Source organism: Ammodytes marinus (genome assembly GCF_949987685.1).
Source record: "Ammodytes marinus genome assembly, chromosome: 1".
NCBI classification, from domain to species: Eukaryota; Metazoa; Chordata; class Actinopteri; order Uranoscopiformes; family Ammodytidae; genus Ammodytes; species Ammodytes marinus.
This window is the reverse complement of record NC_137230.1, coordinates 24,861,706-24,889,552: the sequence shown is the minus strand read 5'-3', so window position 1 is coordinate 24,889,552 and position 27,847 is coordinate 24,861,706. Positions and strand designations below refer to the sequence as shown.

The following is a 27,847-nucleotide window of genomic DNA, read 5'->3' as shown; positions in this document are numbered from 1 at the left end:
TGAGAGGGCGATCCTTATCTCGTAATTACGAGATCCTTATCTCGTAATTACGAGATCTTTATCTCGTAATTACGAGATCCTTATCTCGTAATTACGAGATCCTTATCTCGTAATTACGAGATAATTATCTCGTAATTACGAGATATTATCTCGTAATTACGAGATCCTGCAGTGAAACTTTTTTTTATTTGGTGAATGCTCAGCGCCACCGTACACATCTGGTTGTACAACTACATTAGATATTTTGAAAATACAGGCTCAGTTCATAGTTTTGTTTAAAAAGGACATTTTTGCAGTGTGATCGAAATGACGATTTCCTCTGATTGTTGGAACAAGATGGCTAAAATTATATAATATTTAAATAATTTAATCACAGCCACTATCAGGAAATGTTTCTACACAAGATGGAGAACTACAACATATCACTACATTTCTAAAAAATAATGTTAGATTTCTAAAACTTTCGACACCAAAATTGCCTCAAGTTGAAGAATGACCCTACGGTGTATGATCGATCAAACATAAATTCCCTTACTTGTTATGCTTAGTTAAAACACTTGAGTTAAAATTGTTTAAAAAATATCTGGACAATTCATGGAAAGGGATAAGGCATAGACCAAGTGCTAAAAACTCACTTCCGCCTTGATGTCAGCAAAAACAAATTCTCCCCCTCGGCAGAAGAATAAAATAGGCTCGTTTTATACACCGGCATACACATAAGCTAATTTGCCAGGCGGTGCTTCGGTGAAAACAAAACGGGGAGAAACAAGCTTTCTTTAACAAAAATATAGAACACAGTTGTTTACATGGGCTGAAACACATTTGGAGTGGCGGTGTTTTGAATCAGTGGCCAATATACAGGATTATCACCCGTATTTGTCTAGTCCAGGCTCCTCCGGGACACACCGCTTCTCTGAACAAACACACATAATCTTTGCTGGTGCTCATTATAGAGGTGCGTGAGCCACTGTAGCAATTGCTAGTAGTCGGCGACAATGGAAGTGGGAGGTAGGGTCTCGTGGATGAAATATGGGCCTGTTGTATCCCTATTTGTAGTTATTTTGGCCTTGTGGTTCCGCTCACCTCAAGATGCAGAACTGGACGACCGGCTGGACAACGTCCTGTCCTCCCTGCTCCGGGCTGAGAGCAAAGTCGGCATGAACAACGTCGCCAGACCGAAAGTGGCTGTCGGTGAGTGCAAGTGGTCCACGTTCTATAACGTGAACTAGCCCGAGGGGGTCCGAGGACTCCGAGCTGTTCTGGGTTATGAATGACATTTGTAATAGCTGGTTTTAAGTCATTTAAATGCTCCAGATAAACTCACGTTATATTCACAGCTTAATAAATAAATAAAAGTTGATTGCTAGCAATATATTTGCCGACTGATATCATCTCATGTTGATGCTGTAACGTTGATGTAGCCTACAATAATTATGAAAAGTAGGCAACAGGGAAATGTGTTTTTTTTCTGATCTGACAATAAGTTAACTGAGCTATTCACACAATTCAATAGGCTACTAAAGCTAGTGCACAAAGTGTCAAGAGGTGTGTCAGCAAATGACGAAGTCAAGTCATCAAGAGATAGAGGTATTTTGAAGCCAGAACCAGTGCAGTGTAAGTTGCTGTTGGGCCACAGAGAGGCTGGTTAAATAGGGGTCACCATTTATGATCATCACAGTAACCAGATCCTCATTTTGTCTAACAAGCTGGAACATTTTGTTCTGATGATGGAAGTCTCTGGAGGACATGTTTTTAGGGATACACATACACTAGGCTACCCTATGTTTGCTGGAGTTAAAAATAATATACACAATGGTGTCAGGCCTTGGGTATGGTTAACAGCTCCACAGTCTCATACACAAACCTTTTAACAAAGGCTTGTTAGAACTGTGAGGCTACAGCTTGTGGACCAAGAGTGAATAATATGACATGGCAGTTTATTGTTTTCTAACAGTGGGCATTATGCCAAGGCAATTATTATCGTATATATATTTACATAATACAGTGGAATTCTTCACCTAAAGACAAGACGCTGTTGAAGACAACATGATTAATGTTTGACCTTTGTCTTGTGATCTAATCCTTAAGTCTTGGCCTTTGAACCTCAACACAAACACACAACAGAGGAGCTCTCCATATCTGTCCAACCTTTACCCAGTACAGCAACAGGCTCAGCCACGCAGTCAGGCCAGTTACATTGTAATTGGTCACCATAACATAACATGTCAGTTTAGTCACAAAAAGATAGTATTAATCTAATCCTTATCTATTGTTATGGGTGCTACTACAGGACAGGTGGTGAATTGGAGTTGCCCACTACAACCCAATGACAAATTCCGCTGCCGACTTGCAACTCAATTGCACAACAAATATGTAGCCTACCAGTAATATAAACATCAAGCTTTTTTTTATCTGCTGCAATTTGTCTTAAGAAAATGGTGTGCTAGTAGTAAGAGAGTAAGAGCAGTGAAAAGCAATGGTAAGCACAACAGCTTGAATTCAAGCTTCTGTCAGACTAAGTAAAACATTCTAAATTAATTCAAATGTTGCACAGACATTTGCCTTTTGGCTTCTCTTACAGATCTGCCCACACAGATTGGCTTACTGATGCTGTGTTGCTCAGCATGTCAGCCTTTGTTCAGACTTGTTTGCGGCTCCTACATGTTGGACTTTTAAGTAATTAACCTAGCCTCAGGGCAATATTAATCCCTTTGTCTTTGCTTCTCTCTGCCCCTCTCCCTCTTCCACAGGTTTTGGAGGTTGTGTTGACGTGATAGTGGATGGGGTAACGCTGCTCAACAAGCTAGGCCTCGCCCACACAGACCAGCCCCTACATCACAACTACATAGAAAATGAAGTTCAGCTGGCTCAGAGCTTCGCCTACTTCTTTGCACCTGGAGCTGCTGCAGAGTAAGTGTTGTGAGAGTGTAGCTATTAAACATTATACTGTGAGTTTAGGAATAATTCTATTCCTAACTCAGTATGCTCATTTAAATGCATGCATGCTTAAACAATTGCTCTCACAAATATTTGAATTATTTAGTGTTCACCGAGCTATGATTGGTAAACCAAGTTTTCCAATGTACACACGTGTGTGTGTGTGTGTGTGTGTGTGTGTGTGTGTGTGTGTGTGTGTGTGTGTGTGTGTGTGTGTGTGTGTGTGTGTGTGTGTGTGTGTGTGTGTGTGTGTGTGTGTGTGTGTGTGTGTGTGTGTGTGTGTGTGTGTGTGTGTGTGTGTGTGTGTGTGTGTGTGTGTGTGTGTGTGTGTGTGTGTGTGTGTGTGTGTGTGTGTGTGTGTAAGGAAGGGGGGAGGTATATCTACTGTTTGTGAGTAAGGTGAAAGACAAACAAAGAGCATATTTAAATCCCTACCTTTGTTGCAGCCCTTAGGCTGATGTGCTTCTTTCACAATCACGTTCACGTTCCACCATGAATGTAAAGGGGTTTATTTTTTAAGGAACGAACATTCATATAATAAACACAACCACACCTTCTTTCATTGGGCCATGTATTTCTCACACATAACAAACTAACAAAGGGAAAAGCCCTCTCTTTGCTCAGTGTTCGTGTGTATGTTCGTGTGCCTTTGTTGCTGTCGATGTTAATCAGTTAGTTGCTGGACAACAATCCTACAGTGTTACTCTTTAACTCATCGCTCCTCTCTCATCCTGGCTGTGGCGCCTGTATGCCCGTGTTCATTGTCTGGAACTAACACCTAAAGTCAACAGGCCATCGTCGCAGACAGGCAGGGAGAGGGAATGTGTGTGAGAGAGAGAATAGTTTTTGTTTTAAAAAATCTCAATTTGATACAGACACCAGTTCTTTTAGAGCATTTACAGTTATTTGTCTCGCCTCTTTCTTCCCTGACTTCTTTTAACATTTGGGAGACCATAATTGTTAGTAAAATGTTTCTTTGCAAAGTGTGGTTTGCTTTAACTTCTGCTCGTCAGACATTTCATTTTTGCCACCAATTTTTTCCCATATTTTGAAATGAACGCGGTATCGTCAGCTTCAGAGAAAATACACTGACTGATAAACAGACAAGTGTAAAAGGGAGGAGATAGAGACTTAACCTTAAACAACAGGTTGAACCAGAACAAGGTTAATCCCTTAGGAAAGCATACCTGCTGCATCTAGAACGTTCTGGTACAGTGAGGCTGTTTAAGGCCGCATGCTTACTTTGAACTTCCCATCTTCGCCGCACACAGCGCTTTTCATACACTGTGTAATAACTAAACATCAGAAGACAAAACTGAGGAGAGGTCTAGGAAATCTTCAGTTTTAGAATTGTTTCTCATATTTCATTTTTTGCTCGTCTTTGTCTTGCAGGCGTTTCATGCTAAACGATACCCTGTTTAGTGAGCTGGTTGAAGCGTCCCGTGACATACCCGGAAACAGATGGGCGATAGGTGGCAATGCCCCGGTAATGGCTGGTCGCATGGCAACCGAGGGATGTGACGTGTTGCTAGGGGGAAGTTTCAGCCCTGAATTCACTGATGTCCTTTCCCAGCACATCACAGGTAAACAAACAAACACGCGCACACGCTCACACACACGCTCCAGGACCTATCCATCCTGTAATTTTTACTTAACAAATAACTCCTTTCATACCGTTCCTTTTACACATATTCCTATTATTTTCTACTTACTAACTAATTTCCGTCCCCTGCCTCCGTCTTTTCAGTGGCAGGTAACATTGTAGAAGAGCCAGACATTCATCTGATCATGGAGTATCCATCCGGTGCCAGCTGGGGGCGCTATACCTCACGAAGAGCCAACAGGTATGTGTCACTTGAGCATTTGGTAGATATTTAGAGAATCAATCATTTATTTATTCAACTGATTGAACTTGGCTTGTGTTTGTGCTCTGTAGATATATCATCCACAGCGATGACCATAACCCCTACCTGGACTCCATGGAGGAGTTTGCCATGAAACTGGAAGACTTCAGGCCAGACCTGGTGGTAGTTGGTGGGCTGCAAATGATGGATAACTTCCCCTTCCAGTCAGGTAAGAGGAAACTGGCGACTTCCTCTTTTATTTGTTGATCATTTGGAACATCGAGCAGGAGTGTTGGCTACATTGTCGCACCGCTGAAATGGGCATGTGCTAAACATTAATTAACAGTTAATCAAGGCTTAGTTTATGCTATTAAGGGTTAATCAATGTGTAGTAACGGCTTATTAAGCATTAACTTAGCATTAACGATAAGTTATGAACGAATAGTTAATGCTTGGATAAGCATTACATATGCTTACTTAACTAATATTAGTTAAGCATTAACTAAGCATATTGGTTAGTAAATGCTTATTAGGCAGTAGCTAAGCAGGAACAAACCCTTCAGGCTTAGTTATTAACAGTTAGTCAATGCTTAGTAAATGTTAATTTAGCATTCAGCATGTATTTCAAACCGGAAATTAATGCACCCTTATTGTAAAGTGTTACCGCTAAACTTTTGATAATTTATACAAGTTAGACAATTATTAGTGATAATCTAACTTTACGTTAAATGAAGCAGTCTATTCTGAGTTAAGGCCAGGACACACCGGCCAGATAATCGCCGTCGTAGTGTCGGTAGGGGGTCGGGACACGAATCTGTTTGGTGTGTTCAATCGGCGGCCGACTGTCTTTCATTTGGAGTAATTTGATTGGTGGAGGGCTAGCGAATCAGTGAAGCCCGGAAGTGAGGTGGGTAGCAACAGCTAGCCATCGTTTTAATGTGTTTGTTCGTTTCGTTTTGAGAGTACTCGCATGCATCAACCCTTGTTGACTGCTCGACACCATGCTCGACACTCTCTGCTAAAAATTGTGCTCTTATGGTCCATAAATATAAATACGTATTTCTATCTATGTTTATGCTCTAGAGAGCTGTCCCATCATTTCCGGCTTTCGTATTTTTTTGGGCCAAAATACAGATTAGCGCCGCCTGCTGTTGTGGAGACATTACGTCCCGCGCAAGCGCAGAGCGTACGGAAAATAAGCAGTCGTCTCGGTGTGTTTTTTGGCCGCGACGGGAAGACTGGAGCTTCTTGAAACGGCGACTCCATTTTTTGGGTAGTCGGAACGAGTCGGACTGGTGTGTCCTGGCCTTTATGTTCATCATGTCCACATTACTCCACCTAGTCCTCTTTGTATTGCCTGGATACCTTTTGTCTGACTGTCCTCTCTTCTCCCTCCACCTTTTCCTTTCATCACCACAGGTGAGCGAGCCGCTCTCCTGTCCCGACTGGCCGACGTCCTGTCCTCCTCGTCTCCACAGATTGGGGTTCATTTTGAGATGGCCAGTTTTGTAGAAGAGAGTATAATGGAAGACCTACTACATTATGTCATTCCCCATGTATGTATGACGCAACATTTCAACCCACCAACCCATTGGCATTTTTCTCGCTAGGGTCTTTATGTATGTAAGAATATTAGTAAACTGTAAACAAAAAAAAGCAAGAAAACACGAGTTAAACTGTTTGTATGTGAATACTTTATGTTCTATCAGCTACTACAACATGGATTTTTACATGTACTGTACACTATTTGATGGATATAATACATTCACTCCAAAAACTATTTTAAACAAAATAATTATTTATTAGTAAATGTATTAATTCTGGCCTGTCTTTAATGAGTGCTTATCAATACAAATGACACTATGACATCGTCATTTATACACACACAGAGCCTCCTTTTAGAGATCAGCTGTCCTGAGTCTAACCACCACCTTCTGCTTATGCGTTTCCCCTAGGCGGACTCTTTAGGGATGAACGAACAGGAACTTCCCAACCTGCTCAGTCTACTCAAAGGCTCCAACATCACGGTGTTGTCGGACCCAAACCCTCGCGTTGCAACCATCCTGGACCAGATGAGGGAGGTCTATCGCATTTTGAACCAGCGCTACGAGGACGCTGCGGAGGAGGGCCGTGAGCACAAGCCTCTGACTCGGCTGCACGTCCACACGCTGGCGTTCCAGGCCATGATAGTGACGCACGGCTCCCAGTGGAAGAACACCATGTCAGCCGTCGCCAAGGCCTCGCTCACGGCAAACCGCCATGTCTGCGGCTCCAACAACATCGACCCCAGCAAGGCCAGGCTCATCATGGACGAGTCCTTCTCCATCAGCCGGCAGGAGGGCAGCCAGCGCATCCCCCTGCAGGAGAGCAAACCCGTCAGCTGTTGGCACGAGGAGGACTACGAGATCTGTGTGGCTCCTGTGCTGGTGTGCACCGAGGTTTACCAGACCGCAGGCGGAGGAGACAACATCTCAGCCGCTGGTCTGGTGCTGCAGATCTAGAGAAGGAAACACTTGACTGACTGAATGGTCTATCTGTGTGTACTAGTGCTACCAATGTGACTCTGAAATCTTGTGATGCAAAGTGGCCGTTGTGTCAAACGCAGATACTGATTGTGAAATGTATCGGGGCTATTGCCATCACCTTTTGTAGCTGGTGGTGCCAATGGACCATAAGGAAAAACTGATTATCATTTGTAAGGAGTCAGACGATGGGATACTTCATCCCTTGTCCTAAATTAACATTGAGTACATATAATATGTAATGTTTTTACAAAAGCCATTCCCCCATCCAGTTCATTCCAGTTTTAGAACCAACACTTTGAAGCAACCACTGCTCTATCCCACTTTGGTTCAACACACCTGACATGTTGGCCAAGTCATCGTAGCCCATCGTTTGACTCCTGTCTTCCTCTGATTCTGCCTTACAAGACATGACATCAAGCCAGGATGGGATAAAGAGAGAAGTTGTGTAATGGCTGAAACGGCTAATTTAATTTAAGGGAAACTATTTTGCTTCTTCCCGCTCTTATCTCATCCTGAAAGGCAAAGGAAGATTTAAAGTAGAACGCTAGTGAGGTGATCAACTCCTGTTCTTCCTCACGTATGTGAAAAATGTGCATATACTGGTGTGTTTGTGTGTGTGTGTGTGTGTGTGTGTGTGTGTGTGTGTGTGTGTGTGTGTTTGATCATGTTCAGATTTCCATTATCTATGTCAGTTGCAGTGCAATGCAAAAGCGTCAGGAGACCACTGTTGGTAGCTGGATTTGATGTCAAAATGTTCCTTTCTACCTCCATGCTTTTTTTTGTTCCCCCTTCTCTTCTGTCTATTTATTGCGCTTTAAGGACCAAATTACGCGTAGACTGCTGCTGATAATATTGCCTCAAAGAAGTTGTTATTGGCAGCAGGTTCTCACACAACAAAGCTTCATACATTGGAACACAAACTCATCTCTAGTTTTACATTTGTCTGAGAAAGACCAATGTGATATTGTAACTGACTCAAAGCTGACTCCGAACCAATCCACTTAATATGTGGATTATTGGACCATGCAGAAAACGTCATATTTTAGGCTTTGTTTTTACTTGAAGTGGGAATAGAAGCCAGATGTCTTTCAATGATGTCAAGTCAAAGCCACTACTTTCTTTCTACTTTTTTTTATAATTTTAATATTAACTATGAGATCATGTCTAAATGAATATGGGGCACTGCCTCTAAATTGCCTCTCTTACTTGAAAGTGTATTTAGCCAAGTGGCTGGACTTTTAACTTCCTCCTCCTCACTATATGTTCAAATCAAACATTCCATCTCAGACCCAGCTTCAGTTATTTCCTCCATTCAGAATGAAGTATGTTCCGACAACTCCACCTCAACTTTTTAATCTTCCCTACAGTTTAATTTCTTTATCAGTTAAGGCAAGCTCACCCATGTTCCAAAGCTGTGTTTTGACTGTTTCATGCATGTTAACTATTCAATGCAGAATCACCGAAGATTAAAAGCCAATTGAGCAATCATTGCTTTATTTATCTTCTCATACTTCTGGTCATTTATTGATGCTGTTCATGCCCATCATGGCTGCTTTATTTTATTTGGTTCTATGTATCTATTGGCTGCACATACTACTCTGTCAAAGGAATGTCACCGCTGGGCCCAGAAACAATCAATCTCTACAATAAATTATTCTTTAGGAAGTCTAGTTCACTTGCTTGATAGTAATCTGCAGCTGTTTGATGTTTTCATATTGTTTAGAAATCAAACTAGACTTAATTGAAGGAATAACAAAAAGTAATCACAAAGTAATAGGGTGATTATAATGTAACCTACAGCCCCTTAGCTCAGTATTCTCATATTGCCTAAACAGGATTAAAACTTAAATTGTATTTATTAAGTCCATGAATAATGGAATTTTAAATGATGTCAGACATGTTGCTCCTGCAGTGATACATTTCCCAAATCCACCATGTTTTCAATGGAATAGTATTTAAACCTTAAAAGACAACTGTGAAAACACTGTCAGGATTGAGCTAAATGTATATTTATTTATAACAAACAGTATAAAAGCCAACAGCCCACATTAAAAACATGCAACATGAAGAAATAAACAGACAGACACACACACACAGACACACACTGTGACACAGTCTACAGGTCAGGGTCAATAGTCAGCTTGTTGATTAGGTCTTTGTAAAAGATGAGGTTCTTCTCAGGGTCAGCGAGGCCTGTCAGCATCTCATCCATCTCTTCTTGAGTGAAGGGATCACCTGGTTGAAAGACAGCCATGGTTAGTAAACCAGTCCCCATTACATATCATAGTGTCAAATCTTTCTTCACCGGACTACTAGGCCTTGAATTTACCTTCATGTGTCATGTACCTAGTCAGCTCCTCAGGCTCCAGGTATCCTTTCTGTTCTTTATCCAGAACCTAGAAACACAGTGTGGATACATTTAGTCAGCAAACATATCAGTTACTAACACAGTGATGTCAGAGGCTCAAACTCCGACTTCATTTAGCTCCTGTGCAATCGCTGGTGTAGAAAATGTTTCCAGCTCACCTGTTAACACTACAACAATGGAAAATAGGGAGGAAACAGCAGCTGGTCTCACCTCAAAGGCCTGAAGTAAACGGTCCTCAGGGATGGGAGGGAACCTGACACCGTGCACACACACACACACACACACACACGGACAACATTAGAACAGTCCTGGGTATAATGAAGGACCCATTTAGCAGGTTAAAGCACAGAAAAGCATACGTTTAAAAGAAAGTTGGATTATTCAAAGTCTGACATTTGGCATTTCTGGTTTGGAAAAAACCTAACCTGAAAGATTAATGATGAGAAAAAGAAGTGCACAGTGCTTGCATAAATAGCCCTGTACACCACACATATATTCTGTGAAATACTGCAAAAACTACCTCATTGGTGTGAATTATTTTTGAAATTCTACATATGTATTACATCTAATATGAAAGCAATCTCAAAGCTCGTACCACTGACAGGTCATTCATGTGCTCCCTCATCTAACAGCTATTATAAAGACATGCTGTATGATCATCGAATCATTTTCCTCTTTAAGAAAAACTATTTACATCATGACATGGCTGCCTCCTTTTTTATTGATCCAGTTAGATACACTAAACAACTCATCTGGAATCAGTCATGAGTACTGTGCACTGGGGATAACAGAACTGCCTTACTTGTTCTCCAGCAGCACTCTGGTCATTGCTGGGAGGAACTTGTCCAAATGGACATATCCTGTGTGGTCCTCTTCCACCTGGTTGAACAAGAGAGGGGTTGGTGCCTTTAACTAGAAGTTTAGAAGTTTCTTCCCATACTGATATAACATAACATCACCTTACATTCAGTTGCTGTAAAGTCAACTTATTTCTTGGTGCCTAAGATCTGTCAGGTAGCCTATACTTATCTTAATCCCTCATTTGCGCTACAGCAAATAAACAATAAATGCAAGATTTAAAAAGTAAGTTGCCGTTAGTTTTAACATGTTGGCCATGGCACATGATACAGAGGCATTACACTTTCAGGTATAATAGACATTCTTGCATGTCATGTATGAAAAGTAACCATATCTAAATTTGCACATGTGAGGAAAACCTTATATGACAACTTTGGCTGGTTGTTTCATTCATCCAAAATATTTGCAAAATAGTATAAAACACTGTTTTGACCTCAGCTATGAAGTCACGAATGTCTGCCTGCGTGGGGAAGCAACCCAAGGAATAGATGATGGTGCCAATCTCCCTGTGAAAACAAACAATACTTCATGTTAGAAGAACCATAGATAGTAAGCTATATGAAAGGTTAGAAGACAATACTATTGTATAACAACTACTACTCAATGAGTTTGACTTGGTTTTAACATTAAAACCATATTGTATCTGCACCTCCCTAGGGACTACTAGGCCTACTGTATGAGCTCACCGGACATCCACTGTGTTGTTGTTACACTCCTCCTCAAACGCGTTAAAAGCCGCTTTGATCTTCTTGTGGACATCTGAAACGACGGCCTCTGTGAGAAAGAAGAACGGGACACCATGGTAGTATGGGGGCAGAGCCCAGAGTCCGTGAGCTTGTTATTGAAGCAAATAACTCCACTAAGCTAGGCTTACTTTGAAGGCAAAATTATCACGGCGGCTAGGGGTTTTAGATTAGCTAAACTGTCCCTCTTTTGTTGTCTCACATAAAGTTGATAGTAACTAGTAGATAGATAAATCGTACGAACCTGCACTTCGCTTGGTCTCCGCCATATTTCCGGTTGTTCTTCCGTTGCTTAGCAACCGACTGGTTTTATGGTGGACACAGGGCTCTGGGAGGGGAGGACCTAAAATGTCCTAGGCCCAAGAAGGCCTAAAAAAATGTGTAAATACTAATGTCTGCATTAATTAATTGAGAATCAATTGATTAATGCATAATAAATAAAAGAGAATAATTAAAATCATAAATTAGGCCTAAGTATTTTGTTCACCTACATTTAGGCCTATTTATTTCTGCAGCATATGTCTGTTTAGTTACCAAGTCCTTTTTTCATGTATTTTATTATTTCTGTATTCATTTCAGCATTTATTTACTTTTTTGTTTATTTCCTTAGGCCTATTAATTTATTTGGCCTATTTCTGTATTTCTGTTTATTTATTTATTGATACATTTTTCGTCCTCAATATAGAATAACCAAAACAATATATCTAATGAGGCAAAGTACTGTAAATGTAGGCTATTTATTTAGTAAATTGTAATAATAATAATGGATTGGATTTATATAGCGCTTTTCTCGCAATCAAAGCGCTTTACAGGGTTCCAGGTATCATTCAGTCATACCGGTGGTGGTAAACTACCATAGTAGCCACAGCTGCCCTGGGGCAGACTGACGGAAGCGTGGCTGTCATTCAGCACCTATTACCCCTCCGACCACCACCTCAAACATACAGCAGTCATTCCGTGCACACGAAGCAAGGTGGGTGAAGTGTCTTGCCCAAGGACACAACAACCATGACACAAGGTGGGAGTCAAACCACCAACCCTCTGATCATTGGCCGACCCGCTCTACCAACTGAGCCACGGTTGCCCCACATTGTAGGAAATACCTAAGACTGTGATGTAGTTTACCTTATTACTGTAATGTAGCCTGCATATTTTTTGGCAAGAGCTTGCTACAAATTGTTGTGGAATTCTTTATTACAGTCATAATAATTATGTGTTTATATAAGACTAATGCCATCTTGACTCTAAATAAGCATAAGTTAATCAACAAAAGTTCTGACCTGACCTTATGGTGAAGGTTCTGACCGTATGGTGAAGGTTGTTATGTTCTGATTATGTTCTGAGATACTCAAACGGCGTACGGGAATGTATGTTTTGACTGAGATGGCTCCGGAGCTCTGTGTCTGCAAGATAACTAACAATTCTCTGACTGAGGAGAATCTTGTACGTAGGCTGGAATGTTCGTGCGTAATTAGATTTCCCTATAAACTCTCTGTATGACTGCCTATCGGTGGTCATTTCACACAATCCCATTGCTTGATTGTTGTCTTGACTCATGTTTGCAAACATTAAAGATCTGTTCTATTTTTGTATTTAAACATTGTGTCACCTCGTATTAATTGACTATATTCTCATCTTTTAAAGGTTGGTATTTCAATTCCATGACAATTTGGGGGCTCGTCCGGGATGTCTAACTCGAGGATTTCCTGAAGCACCCTCTGACAGGTTAACTGTGCACAGCCGGAGACTGGGTCCCGGAGCCTAAACCTCTCCCCACGGAGGACCGTAACTGACCTCAGGAGATGCAGGTTGGCGCCTAAATCAGATGTGCTTCAGGGGATCTCCCGATACGGCATCCAAGAACTCAAAGAGACTAAAAAGGTGAGAACACAATGTTTAATTAAAGTTTTAAAGGCCAGGGGTCAATAAACTATAAACTATAAAAGTAAGCTTAGGGTATGTTGGACGACTAGCTTTAGTTACAAGTTGGTTTAGGACAGCTGCTGATTAGTTGAACTAAAAACTAAAGACCAGGGGTCTTTAATTCGCATTAGCTGACGAGCTTTTACGAAATAAAATAGATTTAACCGGGTTAAGCTATTTTATCTAGTGCCGGGCACTAGGGTCAGGGACCAAAATTATACAGGCCAGGGGCCAAACTCGAGAAATAGGATAGATTTAACTAGGTTAAACTATTTTATCTAGCGCCAGGGGCACTAGGGTCAGGGACCAAACTCGAGAAATAAGATAGATTTAACTAGGTTAGACTATTTTATCTAGCGCCAGGGGCACTAGGGTCAGGGACCAAAATTATACTGGCCAGGGGCCAGGCTCGAGAAATAGGATAGATTTAACTAAGTTAAACTATTTTATCTAGCGCCAGGGGCACTAGGGTCAGGGACCAAACTCGAGGAATAGGATAGATTTAACCGGGTTAAACTATTCTATCTAGTGCCGGGCACTAGGTGGTCCGGGACCACGAAAGATATCTTTACTGTCAGGGACAGTGCGCAGGATCCATAAAAAATATTTGGCTAAAATAAATCTAAAATTAAGAACGTTCTAAAATAGTTAAAATATTTTCAAGTACTAATTGTGTGTGGTTTATTTAAGGTCTCTGTGTCTTCTGTTGGATCTGTCCTCCACTGCATTCTCTAAAATTCAATATTATTGTAAAAAGGGAACAGTCCGTTTAAACAAAAGGAGTTGGAAGTTGAATTTGACAGTTGTGCAAAGAATGTGTGATAAGGGTGGAGACTCACTATACAGATGCATTGGTAAATTTATGGGAGGAATATGGTCTTTCCAGGAAATGTGAGCTTTAGTCTCGTTAAGATAGAAAAGCTAAGTTAGCAATCATTTAAATTTTAGAGAAATAAAAGCATTTTTGTCAGGCCTTTGTTGCAAAGTGAACAGAGACAGTGATTAGCTTAAAGGTAAAATAACTTTAACCAAAGTGTGCTAAGCTCCTCACAGGACAATTATCCCAGACCTGGTCTCTCGTCTCTGGCCAAGCAGAATCTCCTCTCTCACACCTCCGGTTGCAGACCAAAACCAGCTCAACGAACTAAAGCTGTATCCACATCTACACCTGAATCCAGCCCTGCATCTGCCAGATGAGTATTTTCCAACTACCTTATTCCATTTTAAATGGGGTCCAGTTCAACATGACTGGCCTAAAGAAGAGATCCTTTTATGACAGAACTAATGTGAACTCTGTGACAAGGACAACCTCTGTATGGCCCAGCTGAAGGCCTATGGACAAATGGAAAAGGCGGACGAGGAAGACGGGGCAGAGGCAGAGCCAGCAGATATGGCTAAAACACCAGGAACATCAGCATGGCTGATTCTGTGTTGGGACAACTTGCACTGGGCAGGGAATGTCCTGAACAACATCCAGAGAATGGACGGCAGTTGCAGTTCCAGGGGCGAGAGGCAGTGAGAGAGTGGGAGACTGACTGGACGGAGGGGAGAGACAGAGAGGGGTCCACAGGAGGGTGAGGTGCACCAAACACACAGTGACTCTCACTGTCCAGTAATATTATTATTATTAAATGTTTAATTTCCCCATCTGAATTGTCTACACCAGAATTGTTAGTGTCACGCTAGGCTAGGTGATAACATTTTTGGCTAATTATGGTATAACATATCTAATTTGTTTTGATAGACAACTGAGTATTGTACTGTATCCAAGGTCTCTATATTTACATACCTATCTTTGCAGGTGAAAACATTTACCCAAAACACGGCTATAGGCCGAGCAAGTGACTGCAGTGACTAAAGTAGTGTTGGTTTAACCACGAGAGCTTTCTTTATACACACACAATTACGAAACAATTATTTAATGATAGAAAAGTACTTCTAATATCGCGCTATAGCATCGTTTGTGAGCAGAATTTTCTAAAAAATAACAGTGTGTAAGACGGGATGTTATTATTCCCAAGCCACACAGATTTCCAAAAAGGGATAATCATTTTTAAATGACTTCAGAATTTTCAAAATTAGTTAAGCCTCTGCAGAGCAAACTTTATACATGATCATGGACTGACTGACAAAGACTGACTGTTTAATTATTTTACAACCTTTTCCTAATTCACTGCGTTCTCCTTACAGACAGAAAAAGGCAATAGATAAGTCTTTTCTCCCTCTCAGCAGAGCTGATAAGAGCTCAGGAGGATGTTCCCAAAACAACGTTTGTTTCTCGACAACACGGCAACCCGTGTTTTGACCAAATTTAGTTTATCTTACACAATAAATGTGACCTGGGTAAAACTTTGAGAACATACGAACAATATGTAACTTGCAGCACAACACAGAAAAATACCACCATTGATCTCTGCTATGGTTCAATAGGTGGAGCTTATCGTTCCATACCCATGCCTGCCCTTGAGGCCACTTATCACAACAGTGTTTACCTCATGCCAGTGTATAAACCGTCCTTCAGACGCTTAGAACACAAGGAGAGACAGGTGGAAAGTGGCCCATGGAGGGGTCCTTTGCCTCAGATAAGATGACGCTTGCTAGTTCAACTATATATGGCCCACATGGAGATCCAGCTTGGGATTTTGGTAAAATAAGAAGATGTGTGGCAATATGGTTTGACACCGCAGAACTGTATGGAAGTGGGAATGAATGTACTGAACGTGCAAATGTGTGCAAAGGAAAGGATGATCGAGTTCCTGAAGAACTTAAATAATTGATTAATAGATGTGTTGCATTATGTAAGTGCACGTCATGTGCCACTGCTTGAAACTATGTTGAAAACTAGAGCTGAGGAAATGGTTAAGATAAAACAGTGTCATGGATCAAACCCCACACAAAATGCTAAAGCCATGATATTCAAATGGGTGAAACGGCAGAGTACCCCCCCCTCACCACAAAGTCTGGTGGCCACTCTGATAGAGGCCGGCCTACCGCTCCCGTCTTCCATGATTGATGTGCCTATTGTATCCTCATACCCAAAAGTAACTCAGAAGATAGAAGAAGCTACAATACAACATGTAAGTAGAAATAAAGAGGATGAATTACTTTTCATAGCAGCTGCAGTTCAAGCACTAAGGGAGATAGACTTGCATGCAGCAGGAGGGTCAGGGATCAAAAAGGGAGGAGTGAGTGCGATAGAACCAAAGTACATCAGCCGGCAGAGCAAAGCACACACTTCCCCACACTACTCACAAAACAATAACTTCAGAAACAATTGGAGAAAAGGACAGTGTAACTTCTGCGGAAAAAATGGTCAGACCATACAAATTTAATTCAAGCAGCTACAATTAAACTTTCTTCTTCCCCTATTGAAGACCCACTAATGCCAGTAGAAATAAATGGGTCCACAGTGTCTATTTTGGTTGATAGTACCCCTTCAAAGAGTATATGCTGTTTGATGTTGAAATTGAACACTCTTATTTGCAGTGATAATATAAGACAACTGTGAGATATGACTAGCAAGATGTTACCACCAGAGTCAGAATTGATTATCTTTGTTGAATGTTGACTATAGTTTTTGATTTTGTAAATCCAAAAGTTAAAACGTAAATTGCCGAAATAAATTGTTGTGCAAATTAGCTGTAATGTTGAGATCTATTATATTTTCTTGTTCCTGCTGCCTATGCAGTGGCTCAGACACAGAGATTCTATAGAGAGAGCTGTTGCTGAGGAACAAATTATGAGATACAGAGAAGCATTTACATACAATACAGTGCCTAAAATTATGAGAGGAGATTGACCCTTGGACTCCTTCTGGAAAGTATCCTAAAACTATTTACGTTGCTAAGTAAGTTGCATGATCTTGAGATATTATCAATGTTGTTTTCCTTCATTTCAACTTGGTTGTAATAAACGTTTCCTTTTGACTCAGATAATTAGCTTATTGACTATTAGACATTTAAATGCACATGATTAGTGAAAGAAGCAAGGAACATTTACTTTATGATTCTACAATGTGTGTTTTATCAGTTAAATAGTCTCACACACACACAGGAGAGAGTAACTCATTCTAAGGTTTCTTTCTACATGCAGTCACAGACGGCAGTGAGTAAAAACAATAGATAAGGTGGCAGACCTTGAGAGCAGCCATAGCAGCCTCTCAAACAGACAAGCACACGAGCTACATCTGAGTAAACACATTTCGCCACAAAATATATTTATATCAAAGAAGCTACCTTTTCAAGTTCACTTCAGATTATTTTCAGAAAGTTCTTGAGTCCAGCCATTAATGCACCACAAAGTCATGGTTTAGGTTCAACAGTGTTGTCTTTTTAATTTGCATCCAGAGAGCCAGTATCTGTTTGCATTTATAGCTTAAGGTAAACAAATTAAGAATGAAATCAAGTCTCTGGTTAGTGGAAAACTTGACCCATTACAGTTTGCTTATCAAACTGGAAAAAGTGTAGATGATGCAAAGCTCTTTATTATAGATACAATGTATAAACATTTAGAAAAGCCTGGATCTCATGTTAGACTGTTATTTGCAGACTTTTCTTCTGCCTTTAATAAGATGCAGCCGCATATTTTAATTGAGAGACTAGCTGCAGAGTTTGAGTTACCCCATCAGATTCTGCTGTTGCTTTAAATTTCTAGAATAGAAATGAATTATTTACAAATAGCACCAATTTGTTTTAACTAGGCTTCAAAAAACTATTTTAAACTATTGTTTAAAGTATGTATTGTGTCCCTAACAGTGTTAAACATTGGATTCCTTTCAGAGAGAGAGACAGAGAGAGAGAAAGGGAGTGTGTGGGTATGAGTGAGTATGTGTGCTGGTGTGGTTGAGTGACCATGGGACACCAAAATTGAGTGCCTGTGTGTGTGTGTGTGTCCGAGAGAGAGCGTGCAAGGATGAACGTGCATGTGTGTCTGATTGCGTTTGACAGCCTGCATGTTTTTGTGAGAGAAGGAACGGGAAAATGTGTGTGTGTGTGTGTGTGTGTGTGTGTGTGTGTGTGTGTGTGTGTGTGTGTGTGACTGACTGACTGCATGCATGTGTGTGAGAGGAGGGAGAGATTGGTGGTCGCTCTTTCTGCGGGTTTGGCGCCTCTGACCGCCGGAGGAGGGAGGATCTACATTGGTGGAGTGTTTGGATTTGGTGGGGTCCTGCGACCTGGAAGCCACCATAGCGATACACAATAATACCCATTGTATTGTTTTTTTTTCTTTAGCTCACTTCACCTTTTATCTGGTTAAAATGTGTTCACACATTTGTTTAGAAAACTTTGATCTAAAATATGATGATTTTGTTTTAGTTTTCCCTTTTGATTTTAACAGGTACTGGTACACAACAGGCCTCAATACTTACTCACAGAGTTTTTTGTTTAAAGTGCCTAATTTGTCTCAGGAACAATGGTTGCAGGACAGGCTAGGCCCATGGGGAGCAGTTGCCCTTCAAGTTCTTTTTCCATTCCTAATCATGTTTGGTGCCTTATTGTGTCTCTGTACTTGTACCCTTACCTGCATGAGAGCCTTGCTACACAGATGGATAGCCAGTGTGGTTGGAGGAAAGGTGGAGCAATATGCTCTCCTCCGTTCTCCCAGACGAGAATCCTTTGATCCCTGGGATGTGGCCGACTCACTCCCAGACATTGAGCAGCTGCACTTCTTGACCGAAGGAAGCTCGTAGGCCTCCACTCTACCGAATGTGCATGCTTCAAGCCTGGGGTTGAGGCAGACCCACGACTACAGGACTAAAGAAATCCCGGAAGGATGACAACAAGGGCACACGGTAAAGGTGTTCGCCCCTACGAAGGGTCATGTTCTAGAACCTCTGACCCAGGAACGTATACCCACAGGTGGCATGCTGACTCCTGAGCCCGAAGAAACATCCTGCCATGTGGGTGTTCCTCTGCATCCCACGATGAGAATGGCTACAATGAAATAATGACACCTGAACACCAGGCCTTTGATTTATGCTAACCTTTAATTATATCCTGCAACTTAACATTACCCTTACGGTATATTAATCTACATTTAATAGTTAACATTAATTCTTTCTTACAGCATTTTATTTAGTTTTGTTTAGAATTATACTGCCATATAACATTACTTTTGATTTAAATATTTTAAGCATAGCTGTTTAATTTTTTGTTAAACAGAACTGTCTGAAATTTTTTTTTTTCCTCTCTAACGACCTATGAGGTTTTTTTCCAAATGATAAGTTCTGTTATAGTAAGTATAGTTAGTGCATAGAATTCTTTTGACCTCCTTTTGCCAATTGTGAGGGGGTGGGTTTGCTTCTATGTGTATAGGTGATGATGACCTGTGATTTCTGTCCGTCTATTTTGAATACACTGGTCAAGTGGATAAAACACCTGAAAGGCCACTCAGGCCTTGGCAGACAATCTCACAGGCCATCATGTAGAATTTTAATACGCTTTCGTTTTTCCATATACACTTGTTTATCCTTTAATTATTAGACCATTTTTTAGAATAATTATATTTGTTATTTATTTATTTTAAAGAGAAGGGAATGTTGTGGAATTCTTTATTACAGTCATAATAATTATGTGTTTATATAAGACTAATGCCATCTTGACTCTAAATAAGCATAAGTTAATCAACAAAAGTTCTGACCTGACCTTATGGTGAAGGTTCTGACCGTATGGTGAAGGTTGTTATGTTCTGATTATGTTCTGAGATACTCAAACGGCGTACGGGAATGTATGTTTTGACTGAGATGGCTCCGGAGCTCTGTGTCTGCAAGATAACTAACAATTCTCTGACTGAGGAGAATCTTGTACGTAGGCTGGAATGTTCGTGCGTAATTAGATTTCCCTATAAACTCTCTGTATGACTGCCTATCGGTGGTCATTTCACACAATCCCATTGCTTGATTGTTGTCTTGACTCATGTTTGCAAACATTAAAGATCTGTTCTATTTTTGTATTTAAACATTGTGTCACCTCGTATTAATTGACTATATTCTCATCTTTTAAAGGTTGGTATTTCAATTCCATGACAAAATATTTTAGTTGTATACAATTTTAGAACATAATTGACACTACATTGTCAACTTGTTGGTCCACACCTTTTCATGACTAAAGAGCTTTACGTCCCAATACACAAAATGAATGTCTATTTTATTAATGAAAGATGCAGTTTTTGTGTGTTTAATTTGAATTGGTTTGAAGCAGGAGACAGAATGAAAGAAATGTATACTTTATTTTTTCAGCTGTATAAATGGAAAAGTGGTTAAATAAATAAAAAAATATGGCCAATACTTCATAAAGAAGACACTCTCAAGGAAGACCAGATTTAATTTACGGCATCACATCACACTGGCTCAGCTGAGCTTTCTGTATGCAGATACACTCCGGGAGCATAATAACTAGGTGCAAATCATAAGCCTAGATTGTGTTTAACACAATAAGGTGCACATGGAACAACAGTATTGACATGGAAAAACAAAAACAAAACAAAATGCTAACTTTATCAGGCATGGCAGAAAAGGGTAAATAAATACAATTAAAGCCAATAAAATATTCAACATGAATTCTCAATCACAATTTTAAAAATTTAAAATTAGATGATCAATTCTTTCACTTGTTGTGAGAAGAAAAAGTATGAAGTACTCACCTTCATTTATAATGGCTTCTGTTTACTAATATTGACAATATTGCATTTTGATCTAGAGCTCCAGGATTCTTTGCATTCATAATTAAAACCAATTGGTACATATTGTAGAAATATTATCAACAGATTCATCTTTTCATTTACCAACCGTCTGCACGTTTAACTGTACAATAAAGCAGATGGTAGAATTTCAGAATTCGAATCAGGCAAAAATTGGATATGTGGGGCTGAAGCAGAAGTCCTCTAAGTTGTGAGTGGTATCATTATTATATCATCAGTCTTCATTTGGTTTGACTCAAGAGCAGAATGTGTGTGCGTGTGTGTGTGTTTTCACATCTCTGGCTGCCCCTGATGAACAGGGACTTCGTGGTGCTGCTCCTGTTCTGCTGCTGGGGCTTCTGGGATGTGTTGTTCATACTGTTCATCTACTTGCTTTAGGATTTCCTGTTCTTCTGGCTTTAGTTGCTGTTGATGGTCGTCTTGCGCCTGCAACACCTCAAAAGCCTCGCCTCGGTGCTCTGCTGCTACTACCGGTTTCTCTTCCACTGCCACCTCTTGGTGAGGTGCATTGTTGCTGCTGGAGTCCTGTGATAGGAAAAGTGAGGTGATATTACTGGAGCTGAAATTAAAAGTAAGTACAGCTCAGTTAATCAAGATGAAACTACTTTTGGTATTAAAACATAAGCTGTACATGTGTCTAATGATTTGAAAACATTTCAAGTGGGACTTGAATTGGTATTGTTTTGTCAAACATCCTTTTTCCAGAGCAAGAATAAAAATGAATGTTTACCATACATGAGAAAGAGTGTCTTTATGTGTGTGTGTGTGTGTGTGTGTGTGTGTGTGTGCGCGCACGTTTGTATGCTCGTGTGCGTAAATGTATAGTACCTGTGTGTGAGGTATTGAAGGTGATAGCAGTTCAGATGGGGCCAATAGGCCATCCTGGTTTTGGTCCTGAGTTTGCAGTAAAAAATCCACCATTGACACCACCACCTGGATTTAGAAAACATCACACATGCACAAACAAACAAACAAACAAACAAACACACACACACACACACACACACACACACACACACACACACACACACACACACACACACACACACACACACACACACACACACACACACACACACACACACACACACACACACACACACACACACACACACACACACACACACACACACAGACACACACACACACACACACCAGTTCAGATAAACTGATCAAAAAATATAAACATTGTCTGGGTATATGTAGGTGCAGACAACAATATAATATCAGTTCAAACATTTATCCCCACCTTCTCATTGGACTGTTCTTCAGGTGTTTGATGGGAGTTGTAGTCTGAAAGCAGTTTCATCATCTCTAAGCCATCCAGGAGCCCACTGCGATCAAAGTCATAAAGGCGAAATAGGAAGAATACCTCTGAAACAAAGCGGGAGAAGACTGACATGTTTAATACCAAACTATTTTGATATACTGTTGAAGTAAAACTGGACACAATGTACACAGTGTCAGTGTTTGAACAGTAGACAGAGATGTCTACCTTGCTCCCATGAGTTGATTTCTGAACCTCCTTGGTCTTCCTTCAGACTGGATTGAATAAAATGTTGCAGCAGCCTGTGGTATACACATCACAGAATAGATAAGCAAAACACTTAGAGCAAAAAATTAAGCCTCATGAGGGCAGGATTTGGGGCTACATTAAATAGTATAATCTATTCTACAATCTACACAGCTGACAAACATCTGTCTGGTCCTATATTCATATGTTCTTTTATTTTTTTTCCAGTCTTTTACAGTATTGTGTCCACATTTAATTGAACTTTATTTTGCTTTCTTCTTTATATTTATATGGTGCACCTTATCTCTACACTTTTTATCTGCACTGTGTCCTTGCACTACTTTGTGTTGTGTTGCATTGTTGAGAGGAGGGGAGTCTGCTGCTGTAATTGTTGTGCATGTGACAAATAAACCATCTTGAATCTTGAATCTTGAAATGTTCAAAAGACTTAAACGATGACAAAGCAGTGTACACATCCATTTGTCTTATCAGCCATAGGAAAGAAGCTGTGGCCACGTCACCAACATCATACTCTATGGCACTGAGGCCATAAAGTGGTTGTGTCCTTTTGTCACCTGAACATATGAAACCTGTAATTCATCATGGGTCGGTTCACACTGTACAGTAACAGAGATCTGAGCTGAGGTACACAGGGTGAACCATTGTATTCGCAATAAGTGTGAGGAGGACAATATCTTTTTCTCCACATCCATAAAGGGAACATTTTATAATTGCAACATACATGAAGTAGTGTTATGTTTCATGTAATCTTATCAGTATATGGTGCAGGCCACATCATTAGCACAACACAGCAGCCAAAGTCCACAGAGGGAGAAGACAGCAGCTGCTCGGTTCCCTGAAACAGTTCCTGTGCCTAGGGTCAGGGTGCATGTTGTGTTTCTGATTCTCGTACTGACCACTACCTCATGCATGACAGTAACAGTAATATCTTTATTCTATGTTGTACATGTTTTATCATGTAAACCTGCATTTTAAGTAAGACGTTTAGTCCTACTTAGTTTCCTACAGAGCGAAAGTGAGAATACCCTCTGTACTCAGGGAATTTATTTATCCTTCTCTTTTCAAGAAAACAATTAAAACCAGCTAGATGTGTATAACAGCAGCACATTTTCCTTGTGTTACTCACCTGCGCTCCTCTTCTCCGGAGCCAAAGGGATTGGCTAACGTTACTGAAGAGGCATTGGCATCGACTGATTCTTCCCTGAGATAAAATCAATGAAGTTGAAAGACATATTACTTTTTTTTAACTGCTTTACATACCAAGTGTTAGATTTAAATATAGACCATTGTCATATTGAGGCCCTTTGGTAATGTATTCATTGAGAAAATTGATTTATCATCAAAATAAAAAATATACGTAGTTATAATGACGAAAAAAACCCAACCTTGCAGCATGTTTGATGTTAAGACTTAAGGGAGTTAGGGTTACCTTTCTGACCCTGGTGCAGCCAGGCACAGGTGTATGAGCAGGGACAGGACACATGGGACAAACCTGCCCAGACGAGCCTCCATGAACACACCTACAAGCACACATCCATGTTATAACTTCATATTTCATTCAGTGATGTCATAATGAAGATATCGACCAAATGTCATAACTCTACTGCCAGAATGGCAGACTGAAGAGGAACACAAAGCCTCTTGCAGCTCAGAATTTCTATTAGAGAAATGTATGTCCATGTTAGCCTATGTGTTGATAACACTAGGCATACACATGTTTACTCATGCTGTAGGCCTACAAAGTGGAAATTCCACAACTGCTTCAGAGCATCCTGAATACATTACAACTCCATAACCTAGTGGTCATTTGTGATGTTAGCTAACTAACTTTAGTTACAAAAATTGTGGACTTTATGGTCCATTATGGCAAAACCAAGATTCAAACGGTACCATCACAGTGCATTAATCAACTAGCTACAGCAGCTTCCTCAATAGATGCTAACACCAAGGCTCTGTTCACATGACCCATGACTGACACCAACAACTCCAGCCTGCACACACACACACACACACACGCACGCACGCACGCACGCACGCACGCACGCACACACACACACACACACACACACACACACACACACACACACACACACACACACACACACACACACACACACACACACACACACACACACACACTCGCTCTGATAATTTTCTGATTAACTCATGTTGTGTCACTGCTTTGACTGAACACACCCGCATTAAAACATGTACATAATAAACATGGGCTATTACAGGACGGCTAGAGCGGCAGTGTAAAACAGTAGCCTTGGGTACTGGCTATTAAAATGTTTTAACATAGATTAAATAAGATATGTAGCCTATGTGAGGTGAAGTGTCTTATGGACCCTCAACGCCTCACCTAGCTCTACAGCTGGATACATTCGTTCCTATGATTCGTTCATATCTCTGTCAGAGCGAAAATGTACCTACCTGTCTGCATAGTTGATGTGTAAGTGCGACTTTTCAATTCCGACCGGTTTGCGTTTGCATGCTCATATCCGGAGAACACCTCTGCCCCACACCGCCCTGCTCGCGCGCCTCTCGGTCTGCACTGCGCAACGGCGGCGGCACGCGCGCGCCCCGGCTGCCACGGAGACCGAAGTGTTTTGGTCGATGACAGGGTCCACGTGGAGGGTGAGTGAGTTTGTGCTCACCGCCTCTCTCCGGGTTTTCCGCCACGCCACGTCCACACCCGCAGCGCAGGCAGACTGCTGTGGAGGGTTATACCGTCTACCGTGAGCATTTCCTATACGGCCGTTTCAGGCTGATTTATCTGGTATTTTATCGGTTAACATTAGACAGATCCGGAGGTGGTTTCAGTTGATTTTACTAATTTAGTAGCCTTTAATAAAGTCCAACTCCAACCTGAGCAGCAGTTTATACACACAGACAGTCAGATTGCCGAAGACTTCAGTGACCGCGCACACATCAAACACTCGGCCTATATCTCTGCATATAAAACATATTCTGTAGTCCCTTTTCACAGATTATAGGCCTACCTTGCATTCAGGTTTTTTAAATGCACCACTACAGTTTGATATGTTTTTGTGTGATGTCTGCTGTTTTAGGCCTACATGAAATATATAAAAGCTATATTTGCCTCACACATAGCCTATGCCTACAGGAAGACAGGTTATATATTTTTTTTTCTCAAATTTACTATTTCCTAAACCGTTTCCCTCACTCGCACTGGCTGAATCTCCAGATTTTAGCAGCCGTGTCGCTAGGGATGCACTCCTAGTTTTTGACCACAAGATGTCGCAGCCTACTCTTTATTGGAACTTTCTTCTCACGCATGCAAAGTATTTTACTTAACCCTGTTATCCTCAAATTCACTAACGTCTTCGGGGTCAATTTGACCTAAGCAATTTAAACTTCCAAAAAATTAATATGAACAAAATAGTTAATTGGTGTAGTAGGCTATGTTTCTTTGTTGATTACCATATCCTTTTAAATAAAATATAACCTTAAAATACCTTTTATTATGCGAAGATGGAAACATATGCAAATTACTTTACAATCTCACCAATTTAGGCTACCTAAAATTGGAAAAAGAGATCTTTCTTGTCTTTAAAGAGATTTATATATTTGTTGGTACAATTTATGTTATTTACAACATCTGGAATGAAAGTTCAATTGCTAGTGGTGAGTGGAGTGGGACCATAGTAAGTTAGTAACTTTTCATTTTTGGAAGGTAACATGTCTGCTGGTGGTTGAGAGACAACAGGTATCTCAAACCATTCCTGACAAATATCTGTGACAAAACCTCGTTGGTAGAAAAACCTTTTCTTAGAGGTCATTTTGAATTAGCCTAATGGAGAGCATGAAGAGAAACACACTGAGCACTGAGAGACATTGAATAGGGTCAAATTGACCCCAAGGATAATAAGAGGGCAGATTAGGCTAATAATGTAATTGCATCATGACTGTATCTGCAAAATGTGATTTACGATATATGTTTAGTTGGTAGCGGGTTATGAGTAGCTACTCAAAACTAAATAAAAATGCTTTTACTTTTAATGTTTATCGTGATGGATTAGTAGTAAAGTGACAGACACACAAGTCAAGGTAAGTTGCTCAGCATTATGTCGTTACTGTGGGGGTGTAGTTACTGTGCTGATCTTCAACTGGCTCAAATTCTGATGAATTTTTATTTGACGTGGCACATTTCAGGAAACTTGATCGGTCCCTAGGAGGAAGGTTTGTCTTGATTGAATGTTGAAAGACTATACACCAATGAGTGAATGAGTATCTGAGCTAGTTTACATTTGTAACATCATCACTCACATACGGTAGGCTACTCACTGTGCTTTGCATCATCAATGTCCCTGCAAAGACATTTTAGGCAGATTACATTATTGGTTCTCTGACATGAGGAAAAGCTGAGGAACTGAATAGTCATCCCCCCTCCCAAAAAAAAAAAATTGGAAAAAAAACCTCTCTGTGATAGAGAATTGCTGCATGATTCAACATAAAACTCAACATTTCAACATTTCTGACAAGTTATTGACTCTTTTATGTTTCAAACTCAGGAACTTTTACACTATTATTGAAATATTTCAATAATCCATACTGTTGAAACAAGTGGGTAATAAAAGAAACTGTACATATGCCAAATTCAATGTAAACATATTTGTGGAACTTTTTACTATATGTGGAATAATGTAGATAATTAAATTATAGAAAGAAAGTAAAACTTGTTTTATGCGGTGCACAACTCTGTGACCTGGGGACTCAGTTTTTAATGTGTAAAGGGAAATCATTTTTTTTTAAATCTCTTGAGATGCCAACACAGCAGCATGGTGAACACACACACACACACACACACACACACACACACACACACACACACACACACACACACACACACACACACACACATACAGTGGTGAGTGAGAGGGTAGAGAAACAGCATGAACAAAGAAGTCTGAGAGGAATGGAAACAAGGGAGCAAGGTGAAATTGAGATTGAGGCAGGACAGCGGAAGGAATAGTTTGGAATAAAAATTTAAATGCAGTGTGTAAACAGTACGCAGTGTGTTTGTACAGATGTGTGTGAGTTGTAGTTTTACTCAACCGGATGATTGGACTATTACCCATGGCACTGCACATGCGCACACACACACACACACACACACACACACACACACACACACACACACACACACACACACACACACACACACTCTCTCTCTCTCTCTTTTCCACATCCAATCTGTCCAAATATGATTCGAGCTCAACAGAAGGTCAGTTCAAACAGCATACCAGTGTAATAGAGTTATTTACTGATCTTGTCATTATTTGGGGGTATTTATTGATCCCAAAGGAGAAGTCCATCTTCTGAGGTTTTTGAGGCTGTTTGGTCGAAGGACAGTATCTCTTATAACTAAACTGTTCTCCTGTCACCTCACATTA

At 40.5% G+C, this 27,847-nt stretch overlaps 2 protein-coding genes across 2 annotated transcripts; one reads left to right on the top strand and one right to left on the bottom strand.

The window, feature by feature from the left end:
- Window positions 1–995: 995 nt before the first annotated feature.
- adpgk2 (ADP-dependent glucokinase 2) lies at window positions 996–8,772 on the top strand (the record flags this gene model as incomplete). The annotated part of the gene is made up of 7 exons (XM_080027143.1): window positions 996–1,191; window positions 2,751–2,910; window positions 4,330–4,520; window positions 4,685–4,781; window positions 4,874–5,010; window positions 6,201–6,337; window positions 6,737–8,772. The coding sequence occupies 7 exons, from the start codon at window positions 996–998 to the stop codon at window positions 7,280–7,282; spliced, it is 1,464 nt and encodes a 487-aa protein (XP_079883269.1). The 3' UTR covers window positions 7,283–8,772.
- A 650-nt stretch (window positions 8,773–9,422) lies between these two features.
- On the bottom strand, window positions 9,423–24,963 carry drc8 (dynein regulatory complex subunit 8; the record flags this gene model as incomplete). Its single annotated transcript, XM_080028642.1, has 15 exons — window positions 24,864–24,963; window positions 23,860–23,950; window positions 23,557–23,631; window positions 22,392–22,465; window positions 22,146–22,270; window positions 21,725–21,829; window positions 21,168–21,421; window positions 18,719–18,920; window positions 11,520–11,628; window positions 11,219–11,306; window positions 10,966–11,038; window positions 10,477–10,553; window positions 9,885–9,927; window positions 9,636–9,702; window positions 9,423–9,541 (listed from the first exon to the last, which is right to left on the bottom strand). Exons 1-15 carry the CDS (start codon window positions 24,871–24,873, stop codon window positions 9,423–9,425), a joined length of 1,512 nt encoding a protein of 503 aa, XP_079884768.1. The 5' UTR covers window positions 24,874–24,963.
- Between the last annotated feature and the right edge of the window lie 2,884 nt (window positions 24,964–27,847).